Source organism: Mastigoproctus giganteus, chromosome 6 (genome assembly GCF_048544385.1).
Source record: "Mastigoproctus giganteus isolate SK-2022 chromosome 6, ASM4854438v1, whole genome shotgun sequence".
Lineage (NCBI taxonomy): Eukaryota > Metazoa > Arthropoda > Arachnida > Uropygi > Thelyphonidae > Mastigoproctus > Mastigoproctus giganteus.
The window spans coordinates 144,528,822-144,542,609 of NC_143580.1; the positions used below are offsets into that span (position 1 = coordinate 144,528,822).

A 13,788-nucleotide genomic window follows, 5' to 3' on the forward strand; every position below is an offset into this window, starting at 1 on the left:
AATATACTAGATCTAGTATTTTCAATACTTTGATATTAAAGTGAATTATGCCGAACAAGATTATTTTAACTCTGATCATACTGCACTACATTTGAATTTTACTTTAGTTAATGAGTCAAATAAACCTAAAGATAAAAAAAGTATTCTGACTTTAAAAATACTAACTGGAATTTGGTTAGAAGAGCTATCTCTCATTTAGATTGGAACAAATTTTATGATATTAAAGATACTGATATACTATTAGATATCCTAAATCATAATTTAACAAACATCATAGAAAAAAATGGTTCCTATTAAGATAAAAAAAATGTTAGGCAACTTAAATATCCTATCTGGTTTACTCAAGATATAATCAGCCTTTTGAGAATAAAGAAAGATTGGTTTAATAAATTCAAAGTTAGTAATAATCTCAATGATTAAAGAACATTTTCTTATCTCAGAAAAAAAGCGAAATATAGAATTAAAATTGCTTATAAACAAAATATTTAGCTTCAATAGAATCCTCAGCTATTAAGAAAAACAATCTCAGTCTATTTTGGAATCACTGGAACAGATATAAACAGCAATCAAAAATATAAAAAAAATACATCATTACCTACAAGGGAAGAATTCATGAATTTCTTTGAAAACCTATATTCATCAAATAATGAGATAAACAATGAAACGAATAATTTTCAAAATGATATGGGAAATGACCTTTTCTGTAATTTTGAAATCACCCCAGACATACGAGTTGCAACTATTAGTAAATTCTTTTTGAACTATAACACCACACTGGATAATATTCCAATGGGTTTTTTAAAAATTGTTATATTGTATTAAGTAAACTGCTACACTTTATTAAGACTATATTCAAAACTGGGCATTTACCCATCAATCTCAAGGTAACTACAATTTGTACCTTATATAAAAAAGGTGATAAGAATTTCCTGCCTCTTTTAGGCCTATCCACAAAACTAGCCCAATGACTAAAATTTGTGGAACATACAGTTTATAGGCAACTAATTGCCTTCTTCCACAATAAATTACATTTCTCTCATTATGGCTTTATTGAAGCAAGGTCTATGATCACAAACTTACTTACAATGGAACATGACATTAGGGAAGCCCTTGACAAAAACAGACAATTGGACGTAATTTATATAGATCTTCAAAAAGGTTTTGATTCTGTTTCCCATAAAATTTTATGTAATAAACTTGCTGATCTGGATGTAATAGGACTTGCTCTTACTTGGTTTCAGGACTATTTTCATAATTGGAAAAGTATTATTTGTTATAATAATAACATTCATTCGGAGCTCATTAATATTCAGAGGGGGATGTTCCACAGGGTGGCCCTTTACTTTTTAGTATTTTTCTTAACTATATATCTGCTTGTCTACAGAAAGCCAAATTCAATATTCCTACCTACACCGATGACATGAAATTGTACAAAGAAATTAATCAGTCTTTGAATTGTGAGGAGCTACAAAAAGGTATTCAGTTAATATAGCAAAGGATTAAAAGTCATGGACTAGATGTTAATATTGATAAATGTCATGTCATTACCATTTCAGATCCTCATAAACAATTTGTCATCTGTTACAATTACACTTTAGAATCTTTGCATATTAAAAGAACTCATAAAATTAAAAAATTTAGGAATTTTAAAAACTAGTAATAGCTCTTACACAACTCATATTAATAAACTGCCAGAGCGTCTAAATTACTTGGCTTAATCAAAAGGGCTTGTTTTGACTTTGTTGGCCCTGATATCCCAAAACTTGCTTATACATCATATGTTTGTCCAATTCTGGAGTACGCAACACAAGTGTGGACCTCTTTTGGTATAAAAAATATCAATACGCTTGAAAGGGTTCAAAAATCTCTCATCAGATTCTTAGTTTATAAATCAGATTTAGACTATTTTATGTTTAAATATAAAGATTGGTGTAAAATTTTTAACCTTCCCATGTTAAGTGTTAGAAGGAATATGTTTGACTGCTTCCTTCTACATTCGATTATTCAAGACAAAATAGATGTTCCATTGCTACTGTCACGTATTAACTTCATTTGTACCCCTAGGCCTTTGAGGGACAAATTATTTCACATCTCCAAATTTAGGACAAATCATCTTAAATTTGAATTTTTCAACAGAATAGCTACATTGTAAATGAAAATAAAATTGATATTTATATTAATAAAACTAGTGTTAAAAATGAATAGCACAAACTGTTTTTTTAGCCCATTCATGTTTTGTATTAATTCTCTATATTTTAACTGTACTGAAGTTTATTTGTATTACTTTTATATTTATATGTTATTATTATATTTCAAACTGTTTTTCATAAATGTAAGGCTTTTTGCTGTTTTTTGTGATTAATAAAAAAAAAAAAAAAAAAATCTTTCGTTTTCTACAAACTTGAGTTTGGTACCCCCCAAATGGTATGGTATGCTATACTGAGATTATTAATAATAAAGCAAAGTGTATTGCATTTATTAATGCTGCAGCTCTCAACTACACATATCAGTGCATCTGTCCAATTTATTCATCTCTTTGGAGTAGTATATCCTGATTGCTGCATTTACTGCCCATCAGCAAACTGCAAACTTAGTAATGGCAAATAATGCAGAAGGCTTGCAATTAACAAGCCTATACAGCATCAGTCAAAAAAAAAAAAAAAACATCTGCCCTTCCCTTTAATAATTTGTCTATCTAGCTCTCTACCTCGAATTTATTCAAACCATCCACTTCCATAAAATCAAGTAGTGACGGTTTGTTCCAAAAATTAATAATTCTCTGGCTGAAAGCAAATGTTTGCACATCTAGCCTGTAACCATCCTTTTGAAATTCAAATTTATGCCACCTTACATGTGACCTCTGAGCAAGAGACCATTATTATTTAATTTACTCAATGCATTTAACACTTCAATCAGATCTCAAAGAAGGTGTAAAGTTTCCAAACACTGCAATTTGCAGAACTGAAGGGAACCCTTTCAAATCCCTGACTAATCTTTCTGCTCTTCTATACATCCATTCCAACGAATCAACATCCTTCAAAAAAATTAAGATTCCTGACCTGTATACAGTACTCAAGATGTAGCCTAACCATTGCTTATACAATGGAATAATCATGTCCTTTTCCCAGCTGACAAAATTCCTGTATACCATTTGTAGAATCCCATAAACTGTTCTAGCAGCCTGTCTGCAATGCTAAGAGAAATTCATTCGCTGCAAGATTTTTTTTCTTTCTGCACTACCTGGAATGAGGAACCACCCAATTGGAATGATATTGTGCAATTACTGCTACCCATAATCGCTACCTTGCATTTATTATTGTTAAACTCTAATAGCAACTCTCAGCATCTGTCTAAATTTTCTAGGCCTTGTTGCAGCAGTATGACCTGATTCCTGTCATTAAACACTCTACCAACCTTTCTATTATCTATGAACTTAGACATTAAGCTTGATATGACTTCAACAATACTGTTAATAAATATTGAAAATAATAAAGGGCTCAGTACTGACCTAAGGGACTCCACTAACATCAGTCCAAGAAGAGCAGGACCTTCTATTGTAAGTCTTCTGCCAATCAACTATCTTTTAATCCATAGCAGTAACTTGTCACTAATGCCATACTACTAAAACTGTACAGCAGTTGTTTATGTAGAACAGAATAAAAAGCTTTACTGAAATCTAATTATTAGATGTCAAAATAATTTCTTCATCCAGCTCCTTTGTTACTGCCTCATAGTATCCAGAGTGGTCCCACAAGATCACCCCTCAACAATCCATACTGTGACTGCAGTATAATTGCATTCCTATCTAGATGGGCTTGCATTACTGCTTCAACCAGAGACTCCATTATTTTCCCTGGTACAGAAAGCTAACAGGTCTGTAATTATACATGTCATCTTTTGATACACTTTGTGAATTTGAGCTATATTTGTACATCTCCAATCCATTGAGACCTCCCCTGAATCTAAAATTGCTCTCATAATTATGGCTAAGGGGTAGCTTACCTCCTTTTCTGCCTCCCTTAATATATCCCATCTGCCCCAAGCACCTTTTTCATAATGTTAAACTTCAACAATTTCTCTTCCACTTTCCTCTCAGTCATCACAAAATCATTTAGTTCCCTGTTATATGTTGATGAAATTCAGGCATCCCTTACAAAACTCCTCATGCAAGAATGTTGATTGATTGATTTGGTAGTTGTTGGCGCATCGGCTTCTGTGGCCATATTGCACCTCCCAAGGTTTTTGCAGTACTTTGATCCAAGCCCGAGGCGGGAATCGAACCCGCGACCTTTGGGTTGCCGGGCAGGTACTTTACCCACTCGGCTAGCCCGGTCGGCTGCAAGAATGTAGATGCAAAAAACCTATTCAGTTTGTCAGCAACCTGAGCAGGATCTTTAACAGTAAAACCATCAACATCGAGTGGAGCAATGTGACTCCACCCCTTCCTTCTACTCTTAATATAAGTAAAAAAGTTTTTGCTGCTTTTCTTGACATTTTTTTTTTGCAGAGACTTTTTGTAATAAGCCTTAGCTTACATAACCTCCTTTGTCACTTGATTACAGACTACTTTATATCTACCAGAAGAAGCTTTTGTATCACCTGATAATTTATATGCAGTCCATGCATTTTTCTTCTCTACCACAAGTCATCAGTTCATCTTACATCCATTTAGATCTAAGTCTTAAATAGTATTTCTTAATTTGCATGAAAAGAATAGAAGCTTCTATGATTACTTCCCTGAATGCTTCCTATTTCAAACTTGCTGTTTGTAATATCATCAGACAGTCCCACTGTATAGAATTTGAAAACCGTCTGAGACCACTGTAATCACCCTTACAAAAGTAAAAGCCCTTCCCTTTATCCTTGACAGTACAGTAGGCCCCCGTTATAACCCATGTAATGCAGAAGTTGCTTTTTTTTCATATACTGAGCAGCATAAATAACAAATATGCAAATTTTTTCACCAGGGGCAATTCTCAGTCTGGCCATAATAACTGTAAAGAATACACAAAGCTTGAAATTTTGAAGTAATTCATATTTTCCAGCACCTTACAAGCAAATAAATGTGGACAAAAAAGTTCTGTCTAATTTCACAAGTACCAATGAATCTGCCATTTCATCAACAGATTTCAATACATTGACAAATTTTATATAGTATTAACATAGTTCTTTCTCAAGGTCAGTTCATCTGGAATGTTTCGATTTATATAATTTTTTTTATTTGTTTGTTTCAAAATTCATTTGAAAACTGGATTGTTTAACTTACTGAAAAGGATATTCCTGCTTATGCAGTGCTGTTTTCACTTGTTGATCAAGCTGACATTTTTTCCTGCATGGAACATTCTCATTGCAAACAACAGAAAAGACAATACCACCAAATACCACCGATCCACAGTAAAATCTTTTCAATGAATGGCAATCCAAGGTATTCTAAAATGTCTTTTAAACTTACTCCTATCTTATGACCTGCCAACAATTTTTGCAACTGAATATCCAGTTTTTCTCTCTGAATGCTCATTGGGATGGCATTCAGAGAGAAAAATTGTAAATAGCACTCTTATCTCCTAACTTCTCCACTAATGCTTGTGTTCCCCAAGGTTCAGCTGTTTCTTCCACTCTTTTCCTCTTGTATTAATGACCTTCTTTCACTAACCAGAAATCTTATCCATAGTTTTGCTGATCATAGTACACTATATTCCACCTTTCAGTTTGAGAAACTTTGTCCTGCACAAACAGCTTCAACTTTTCAAATACCTACCTCCAATTCCTTAAATGCTGATCTCCAGGTAATTCTCCAATGGTGCAAAGATAATCTAAGTTAACTTCAACCCTTCAAAAACTCAGCCCTATCTTATATCTCACAAAAAAAAAAAAAAAAAAAAAAGTCTACTGCTCACAGACATCACATATCTTTATTAGGGATTACCTTGATTTCTTATCTCTCCTGGCATAAGCACATCGCAGTTATACTTCCTCTGTCGAAAAAAATTTGAGTTTTTCTTTTTTGCTCTTGCTGTAACTTTTCTTCAAACAACTATTCACACTGTACAAATCTGAAAGCCATCCTACCATGCAATATTGTTCTCACATCTGGGTTGGTGAACTCCAAAAACCTTTCTCAAGCTTCTTGTCTCCATTCGGAAGAGAGCAATTCGGTTAAAGAACCCCATCTCTTACAAACCTCTGTCTCATAAACATTGTTATACTTCCATGGCCACTTCTTCTGAAGTGGTATCTGTAATTTTCCCAGTCCAGGCCCATTCACTGTCCACCTCCAAAACTTTCCCTCTTCCTCACTTATTCCTTCTACTTCTGTTTTCAGGAGCATCCTTCCTTCACAAAAAGGTGATTGTTGCGAATGAAAATTTTCTTCAATTTAGAGGGGAAGAAAATTTTCCCTCTTAAGGGTGGAATTTTTTTTCCGCTTGAGAGATTCAGATTTTTTGCTCCTTCCAAAAACAACTTAAACTGATTTTACACAGATTCCTATTAATTCAGGAACTAGCACAAACTTTGTGTATTATGTTTCCTATTTATGAAATAAAGAAAAAAAGAAAGGTACAAAAAAATACAGCCACTCCCCGATTTACGCAAGGTTGCATTCTGCGGAACTCTACGTAAGTCGGAATTTCCCCCATGCTTGTGCTCGCTGAATTGATTGAATCAAAAAATAAATGTTCGACAAACATGTAAATAGAATTATTTATTGTATTTATTAATTTTTTTTATCTCATGCACAGGAAAAATTACAAAGCGTGCAATTTAAAAAATATAAAATTACAAAAAAAGAGAGAAGACAGGCATAATCTCAGTAAGTTTTACCTCTCGAGCATCGTTGCCAGAATCGATGTTCTTCAGGTGATAAGTACACCGCTGTGGAGATTTAGAAGGGGGTCGGCCGCTCAACCTTACAAAAGAACATATTAATGGATGACTAGACAGTGGCTTTTTTTTTTCACTGTAGGTTTCTTTGTAGCAAGCAAGCATATCATTCACCTCTCGTAACTTTTAAGAATCATTCACTGTCAGGATCCATCTTCTCAAAATTTCATGAAACGCCATTGCCATCTCTCTGGTGATGAAGCATCTCGGCTCCTCATTTGGTTCATCTTGAGCTTCGTCAGCATTTTCTTCTTTCACTATTGCTACCTGCAAGTCAATAAATTCTTCGTTAGATAATTCCTTTTCTTCTTCCTCTAACTCCTCCATGTGTTTAGCATCAACCTCCAACTGAAGTAGCTCTGCAAGCTTTACAATCTATCTGTAACCTCTTCATATGATTTGTCCTTTTCAAATCCTTCAAAGCCTTTTACGTGCCATTGGCATAATTTCTTCCATGCGCCATTTAAACAACTTTTAGTAATTTCCACCCAGGCCTTATTGATATTTAAGATGGTGTGGTAAATATTGTAATATTTCCAAAAGTCTCTTAACATAAAATTTTTCTCACTATCTACTGCAGACAATGCCTGAGCAAACGTTGTGAGTAAATAGTATGCTTTTAAATTTGAAATAACACCCTGATCCACAGGATAGATGAGTGAAGCCGTGTTTGGTGGTAGAAATATGACTCTCGCGTTCGAATTGAAATCATCTAGATGCATAGGATGTCCAGGAGCATTAACTAACAGAAGCAAAATCTTGAAAGGAACATCATTGTCTTTACAATATTTTTCAACCTCTGGAATGAAGCAGCATTTAAATCAATCCTCAAAGAGAGAGATATTGTTATCTATGCTGGTTCGATCAGAAATGCACGAATAGGGTGGCTTTATTGATGCCCTTAAATGCACAAGGATTTCCAGAATGGTACACAAGCAGTGGTCTTAATCTGTAATCTCCCACTGCATTAGCCCCAAGCAAGAGTGTGGCCCTATCTTTCGAAGCCTTGAAACCTGGCATTGTCTTTTCCTTTTTGGCAATGTATTTTCAATCTGGCATTTTTTCCCCAATACAAAACAGTTGTTGTTATTTGGTTTTTAGGAGCATTAGCAACTAAGGCCATATTGTTCCAGGGATGTTATTTGTTATTTGGTTTTTAGGAGCACTAGCAACTAAGGCCATATTGCTCCGGTGCGGTGGTCATTCCCTGACCTTTCCGCATGCTCCGTATTTGGTGGTGACGGGCTCGAACCCCGGTGTAATCAAGAAGCATATGCTACGCACTGCTGCTCCTTCCCACCTGGCTACGGAGGCGCCTTGGTTCCAGGGATATGCAGTGGTCATTCCCTGACCTTTCCGCATCCTCCATATTTGGTGGTCACGGGCTCGAACCCAGGTCTAATCAAGAAGCGTGTGCTACGCACTGCTGCTTCTGCCCACCTGGCTACGGAGGTGCCATACAAAACAGTCTCGTCGACATTAAAAATTTGCTGCGTTGAATAGCCGCCTTCATCAATAATTTTTTCCGACACATCACAAAATTTCTCTGCAACTGCAAAATCAGAACTGGAGACTTCACCCCATGCTTTAACGTTGTGGAAACCAGCATGATGCTTGAACCTAGTAAACCCCTCGTTGTTTGCCACGCACTTGGCTTGGGATTCGCCGTACTTATCCTTAATATCTTCATAAATACTTCTTGCTTTTGGTTGAATGGCCACTGGACTCAGGAGCACTCGCTTACGAACCTGATTTTCCATCCATATTATTAATAGCTTTTCCATCTTCAATAGGGCACCTGAACGATGTTTTGTCATCACTGTTGATCTTAAATGCATTAATCCTTTAACATAATCGTTTATACACGCACTGTCCTTTGAAATAGCATTCACTGTTGAAGCAGTCCTGCTTCGTACTTCTTAATCATCTTCATTTCTAAATCAATTTTGTTTGGTTTCCTAGCACTGCCACCACTTGCACTTTCATCATTCTAATAAGTAAATAGGAATGAAGAAAATATTCTGAATTTTTTTTTTTTTTTATGATTTCAGTGAAGGGGGGGGACTCATTTCCCCCATTAACCATAACATAAAAACCCACAGAATTCAAGTTATCGATATTATCGCAAATGCAATACAATTGAGTTTACTACCCATTTATAATAGATTGTGCTAACAGAAAAGCCCAATAAACCAGAAAGTGCAAATTGTTTTTGTTGTTTTATGATAGAGATCTCCAGAAATGTGTTTTAGAAAAATATCACAAAGGCATTCAAAATTGATTCTTATAAAGGAACATATGATAAAGATGAAAGTGAAGTGTAATTTCTATTATAAATTCTTAGTTATATAGCAAAAATTTCAACTTCCAAGGTCTTGGAACAAATTACCAAAAAAAAAATTGTTATTGAGTTGACATTACGATATTTTCACAATACCTCCACAGAGGCAAAATATGTTTCCACATTTTTTCAGTTTGCACCGGCCGGCAAAAACTTATGTAAAGTCGAATTTGCATAAGTCGAGTATTACATAAGTCTGGGAGTTCCTATATACGAATCATAAAACAATGGAATCAAAATTAAATAAAATGTATTATATTTATAAAACTTACCAAAATTCATACTTATCAGGTGGTTCATTTTCTAGCAGCATCAACAAGTACTTACATAAAAATATATCAAGCCATTTGTTTTTTTCCTATAAAAACAATAAAAAGTAGGCTTTAACCCATGAGTCAATTTCTTCAGAAAAAAAAAAAAAAAAAGAATATGAAAAATAATTGTAAATTTAAAAAAATTAGAAGAAAAGTTCTCTCTCTCCTCCACATACCTCTAATCAAGCTTACACCAAAGTATCACAGCTACCAACTCTCTGGAAGATTGAGTAAAAAAGATGGCCTCTCCATCTTTTTTACTGAATTTGACATCATGACAAAGTTTCTTCATCTTTCTGAAAAAACCCAGTTTTTCTTTGTCCTTTTTCATTTTTGCAGAATAATAATAAAACTATGTAAAAATTGAAATTTTTTTAAAGAAATTTGAAGCATTTCTGCTTATTTTTGTTAATGAATTGACCATCAGGTGTGCCAATGGAAAAAATGGAAATACAGGATAACAGAGTTATTTATTTATTTACTATATGCCTATCATTGGTGTACATGCAAATATACAAGCACCTGTTCTTACTCTTAGTTAACTTAACACAGCCCATGTATTTACTTGTTCCATGATGACACCCAAGCAGTCCTTGAAATCCCCAGCACCTTACTTCAAAGGCAGATATTGTTGGGATAGCAGAGACGTGGTGTCACACAGATATAAGGAATGCTGAACTGGAATTTGGGGGGTACAATGTGTACAGAAAGGATAGACAGGATAGAAAGGGAGGAGGTGTTATGCTGTTAATTAAGAAAAACAAAATCAAAAGAAGTGCATCCAGTTGATATAGATGAACAGTGCACTGTTGAGTCACTTTGGTGTGACATAAGCACTGCAAAAGCAAAAATAAGAGTAGGAGTGTGTTATAGGCCTAATGACTCGAATGAATATAATGAACAATTGTACAGAGAAATAGAGTGGGCTAGTAAATCGGAATGTCTTATAATGGGGGATTTTAACTTCCCAGATATTGACTGGAACTTGCGGAATGGTCACTCACACGCTAGTCAGACTTTTGTGGATTTATTGGATGATTGTTTTCTGCAGCAGCATGTTCGAGAGGCAACCAGAGAAAGTAATACTCTTGATCTGGTTATCAGCAGTGATCATTCGTGTATTACGAATTTGCAGATAAAGGACCCACTAGGTGGCAGTGATCACAGTGTACTGATGTGGGATTTACTTAAAGATTTAATTACCATCGGGGGTAAAGGAAAGGGTTTTTGCTTCCGTAAAGGTAAGTACAGTGGTCTCCGACAGTTTTTAAATTCTGTACAGTGGGATAAACTGACAATGTTACCAACAGTAAATTCTAAGTGGGAAGCATTCAAGGAATTAATCGTGGAAGCTACTAAAAGTTTCATACCTATTAAGAAATATTGTTCAAGTTTTAGGCCTAAATGGTTATCTAATGAACTAATGAGACTCGTAATAGAGAAGAACAATGCATGGGATGCATATAAATTATCAAGAGACTTAGAAGCCTACGGCAGATATAAGCTAGTCTGTAATCAGGTGACAAAGGAGGTTAGGCAGGCGAAGGCAGATTACGAGAAATCCTTGGTAAAAGATGCTAAGAAAAACAGCAAGGATTTCTTTACTTATATAAACTCGAAAAGGAAGGGGATGAATCTGATTGGTCCACTTGACGTCAATGGTTCGACTGTTGATGATCCTGCTCAGATAGCAAACAAACTGAATGAGTATTTTGTATCTACATTCACACATGAGGAATTATTAAGGTTTGAAAATGGCAGAAGGTTATCAAATTGTAGCAGGATACTTAATGATTTTGTAATAACTGAAAGCAAAGTGGAGGAGAAATTGTTGAAGTTAAACATAATAAAAGCACCTGGGATGGATGGGATCTATCCAGTTATATTAAAGGAGGCGGCAAAGCAATTAAGCAAACCCTTAGCCATAATTATGAGAGCATCCTTGGACTCAGGAGAGGTTCCCCACGGATTAGAGATGTACAAATGTATCCCCAATTCACAAAGGGGGATCGAAGGGTGACACGAGTAATTACAGACCAGTTAGTTTAACTTCTGTTCCGGGTAAAATAATGGAGTCACTGGTTAAAGATGCATTGCAGGATCATCTAGACAAGACTGCAGCAATAATTCAGACACAGCATGGGTTTGTTAAGGGAAAGTCTTGTCTGACAAATTTGATAGGATATTATGATGTGGTTACAAAGGAACTGGATGCAAAAAATAATTTTGATATCATATACTTGGATTTCAGGAAAGCTTTTGACACTGTTGCGCATGGAAGACTATTGTACAAATTGGAGAAGAATGGTATTAAGGGTAAGTTGCTACAGTGGATAAAAGAATGGTTGAGTGGGAGAAGACAGAGGGTGGTAATCAATGGGTGCTGCTCTTCTTGGACTAATGTTATTAGTGGAGTCCCACAGGGTTCGGTGTTAGGTCCACTGTTGTTTTGTATATTTATCAATGATATTGATGAAGGTATATCAGGCTTAATGTCGAAGTTTGCAGATGATACAAAGGTTGGCAGTGTTGTTAATGACAGTAATGGCAGTGTGTGCTACTGCAACAGGATCTAGATAATTTGGGCAGATGGGCTAAGAAGTGGCAACTGAAGTTTAACCTTGAGAAATGCAAAGTAACCACAGAGAAACGTACCAACTGTGTGGTACTACACTTAAGGTGGTAGAAAATGAAAAAGACCTGGGAGTAATTGTGCAGTCAGATATGAAGTTTTCTGAGCAATGCAAACAGGCTGCCAGGGCAGGTCATGGGGTTTTGTCAATGATATATAGGAATTTTGCTAGCAGGGAAAAGGAGGTGATTATCCCTCTGTATAAGGCAATGGTCAGGCCACGCCTTGAGTACTGCGTACAGGTCTGGAGGCCTCATTTTAGGAAGGATGTAGATTTACTTGAGCTTACTTAGTGTACAGAGAAGGGCAACAAGATTGGTGAGGGGAATGAAGGGATCCTCTTACCAAGAGAGGCTTAAGTTCTGCAAATTGCAGTGGCTGGAGACTAGGCACCTGTGAGGTGATCTGATTGAGGTGTGTAAGACTCAACCTTGAATGGGTTGAGCATGCTGAATTCTGATGGGATCCTTCCACTTGTTCAGATTACGAACCTAAGGGGGCATAAATTCAAATTAAGAAAAGAAATATGTAGATTAGATGTGCGTAAATTTGCCTTTAGCCAGCGGGTGGTTAATTGCTGGAACAAAACTTCCATCTGTCGTTGTGGAAGTTGATATGTTGAATAAATTTAAGGAGGAAGTGGACAGGCATTTGGAGGGAATGGTGTGATTTTTTTTTTTTTTGGCTTGGGAGTTGAGCTGTCAAATGCATGGACAGATGTGGTGAAGACAATAGGCACATTATGCATATATATTAACATGCCTAAAAATAAAAATGAATAAAAATTCTGAAATTTTTTTTCAGTTAATTGAAATTTTGGACAACTGATATGCAGATAACTCTAATTGTGCTGTAATCAAAAATTAGGATAACCAGAATTCTACTGTACAACTGATACATGAAGTAAAGAAAGGAAATATTTATTTCCATCATAATCATGTAAATTTCTACCATTTGAAGCATTTAATGACCCAATGGATCACTTTGCCCAAAAAGTGATTGCACCAGGTAGTTCCATAATAAAAAAGTAAAATATTTTTCTCCTCAAATTTTTTCCTCTTTTGTCATAAAACTACAACTTGTCTATAATGTGAGGAGTTTAACAAAACTTTTTCTTCACAAACAAGAAAAGCAGACAGAAACACACGGTCACTTTTGATGACCCGCCTCAACAACTCATTGGCTGGTTACCATAGTATGAATATGTTAAAAATCAAATGAAAAAGCAAACTTACCTCAAAATCATTTGAAATAGAAATAAATTTCAACCATATTCTTCTTAGTTCTCTGTGAGCAATACACTCTTCCATGGATCTGCACCCTATAGATATATATATATATATAGATAAATATCTTGTGATACATGAAACATTACAGTAGATACGTAGTGAATAAAAAAGACAGTTGATAAAAACTTTTAGGCATAAAAAAACAGATTATTCAAATGAAAAATTCAAAAGTTAAATAAAAGTTGTAGTTCACAAAACAAGTAAATCATATCTGACACACTTCCTCCAACACTGCACCAATGCATGGATATCTTGAAAGAAGACTGACTGGTGATAAAGCCATTTGTGCACTGTAGTCACAAACACTTCATGCAATGAGATGTCTCCCCA

The 13,788-nt window shown here is 35.3% G+C and overlaps 1 protein-coding gene across 1 annotated transcript in view; it reads right to left on the minus strand.

Annotated features, from left to right (window-relative positions):
* The window catches only part of LOC150084631 (lysosomal-trafficking regulator-like), a 686,318-nt gene that overhangs the window by 656,571 nt on the left and 15,959 nt on the right, over positions 1 to 13,788 (minus strand). The window contains exons 3-4 of the mRNA XM_090376308.1: positions 13,405 to 13,490; positions 9,496 to 9,581 (exon numbers count right to left, since the gene is read on the minus strand). Coding sequence (XP_090232434.1) covers positions 9,496 to 9,581; positions 13,405 to 13,479 — 161 coding nt within the window. The 5' untranslated portion in view covers positions 13,480 to 13,490. The remainder of the gene's footprint in view (positions 1 to 9,495; positions 9,582 to 13,404; positions 13,491 to 13,788) is intronic.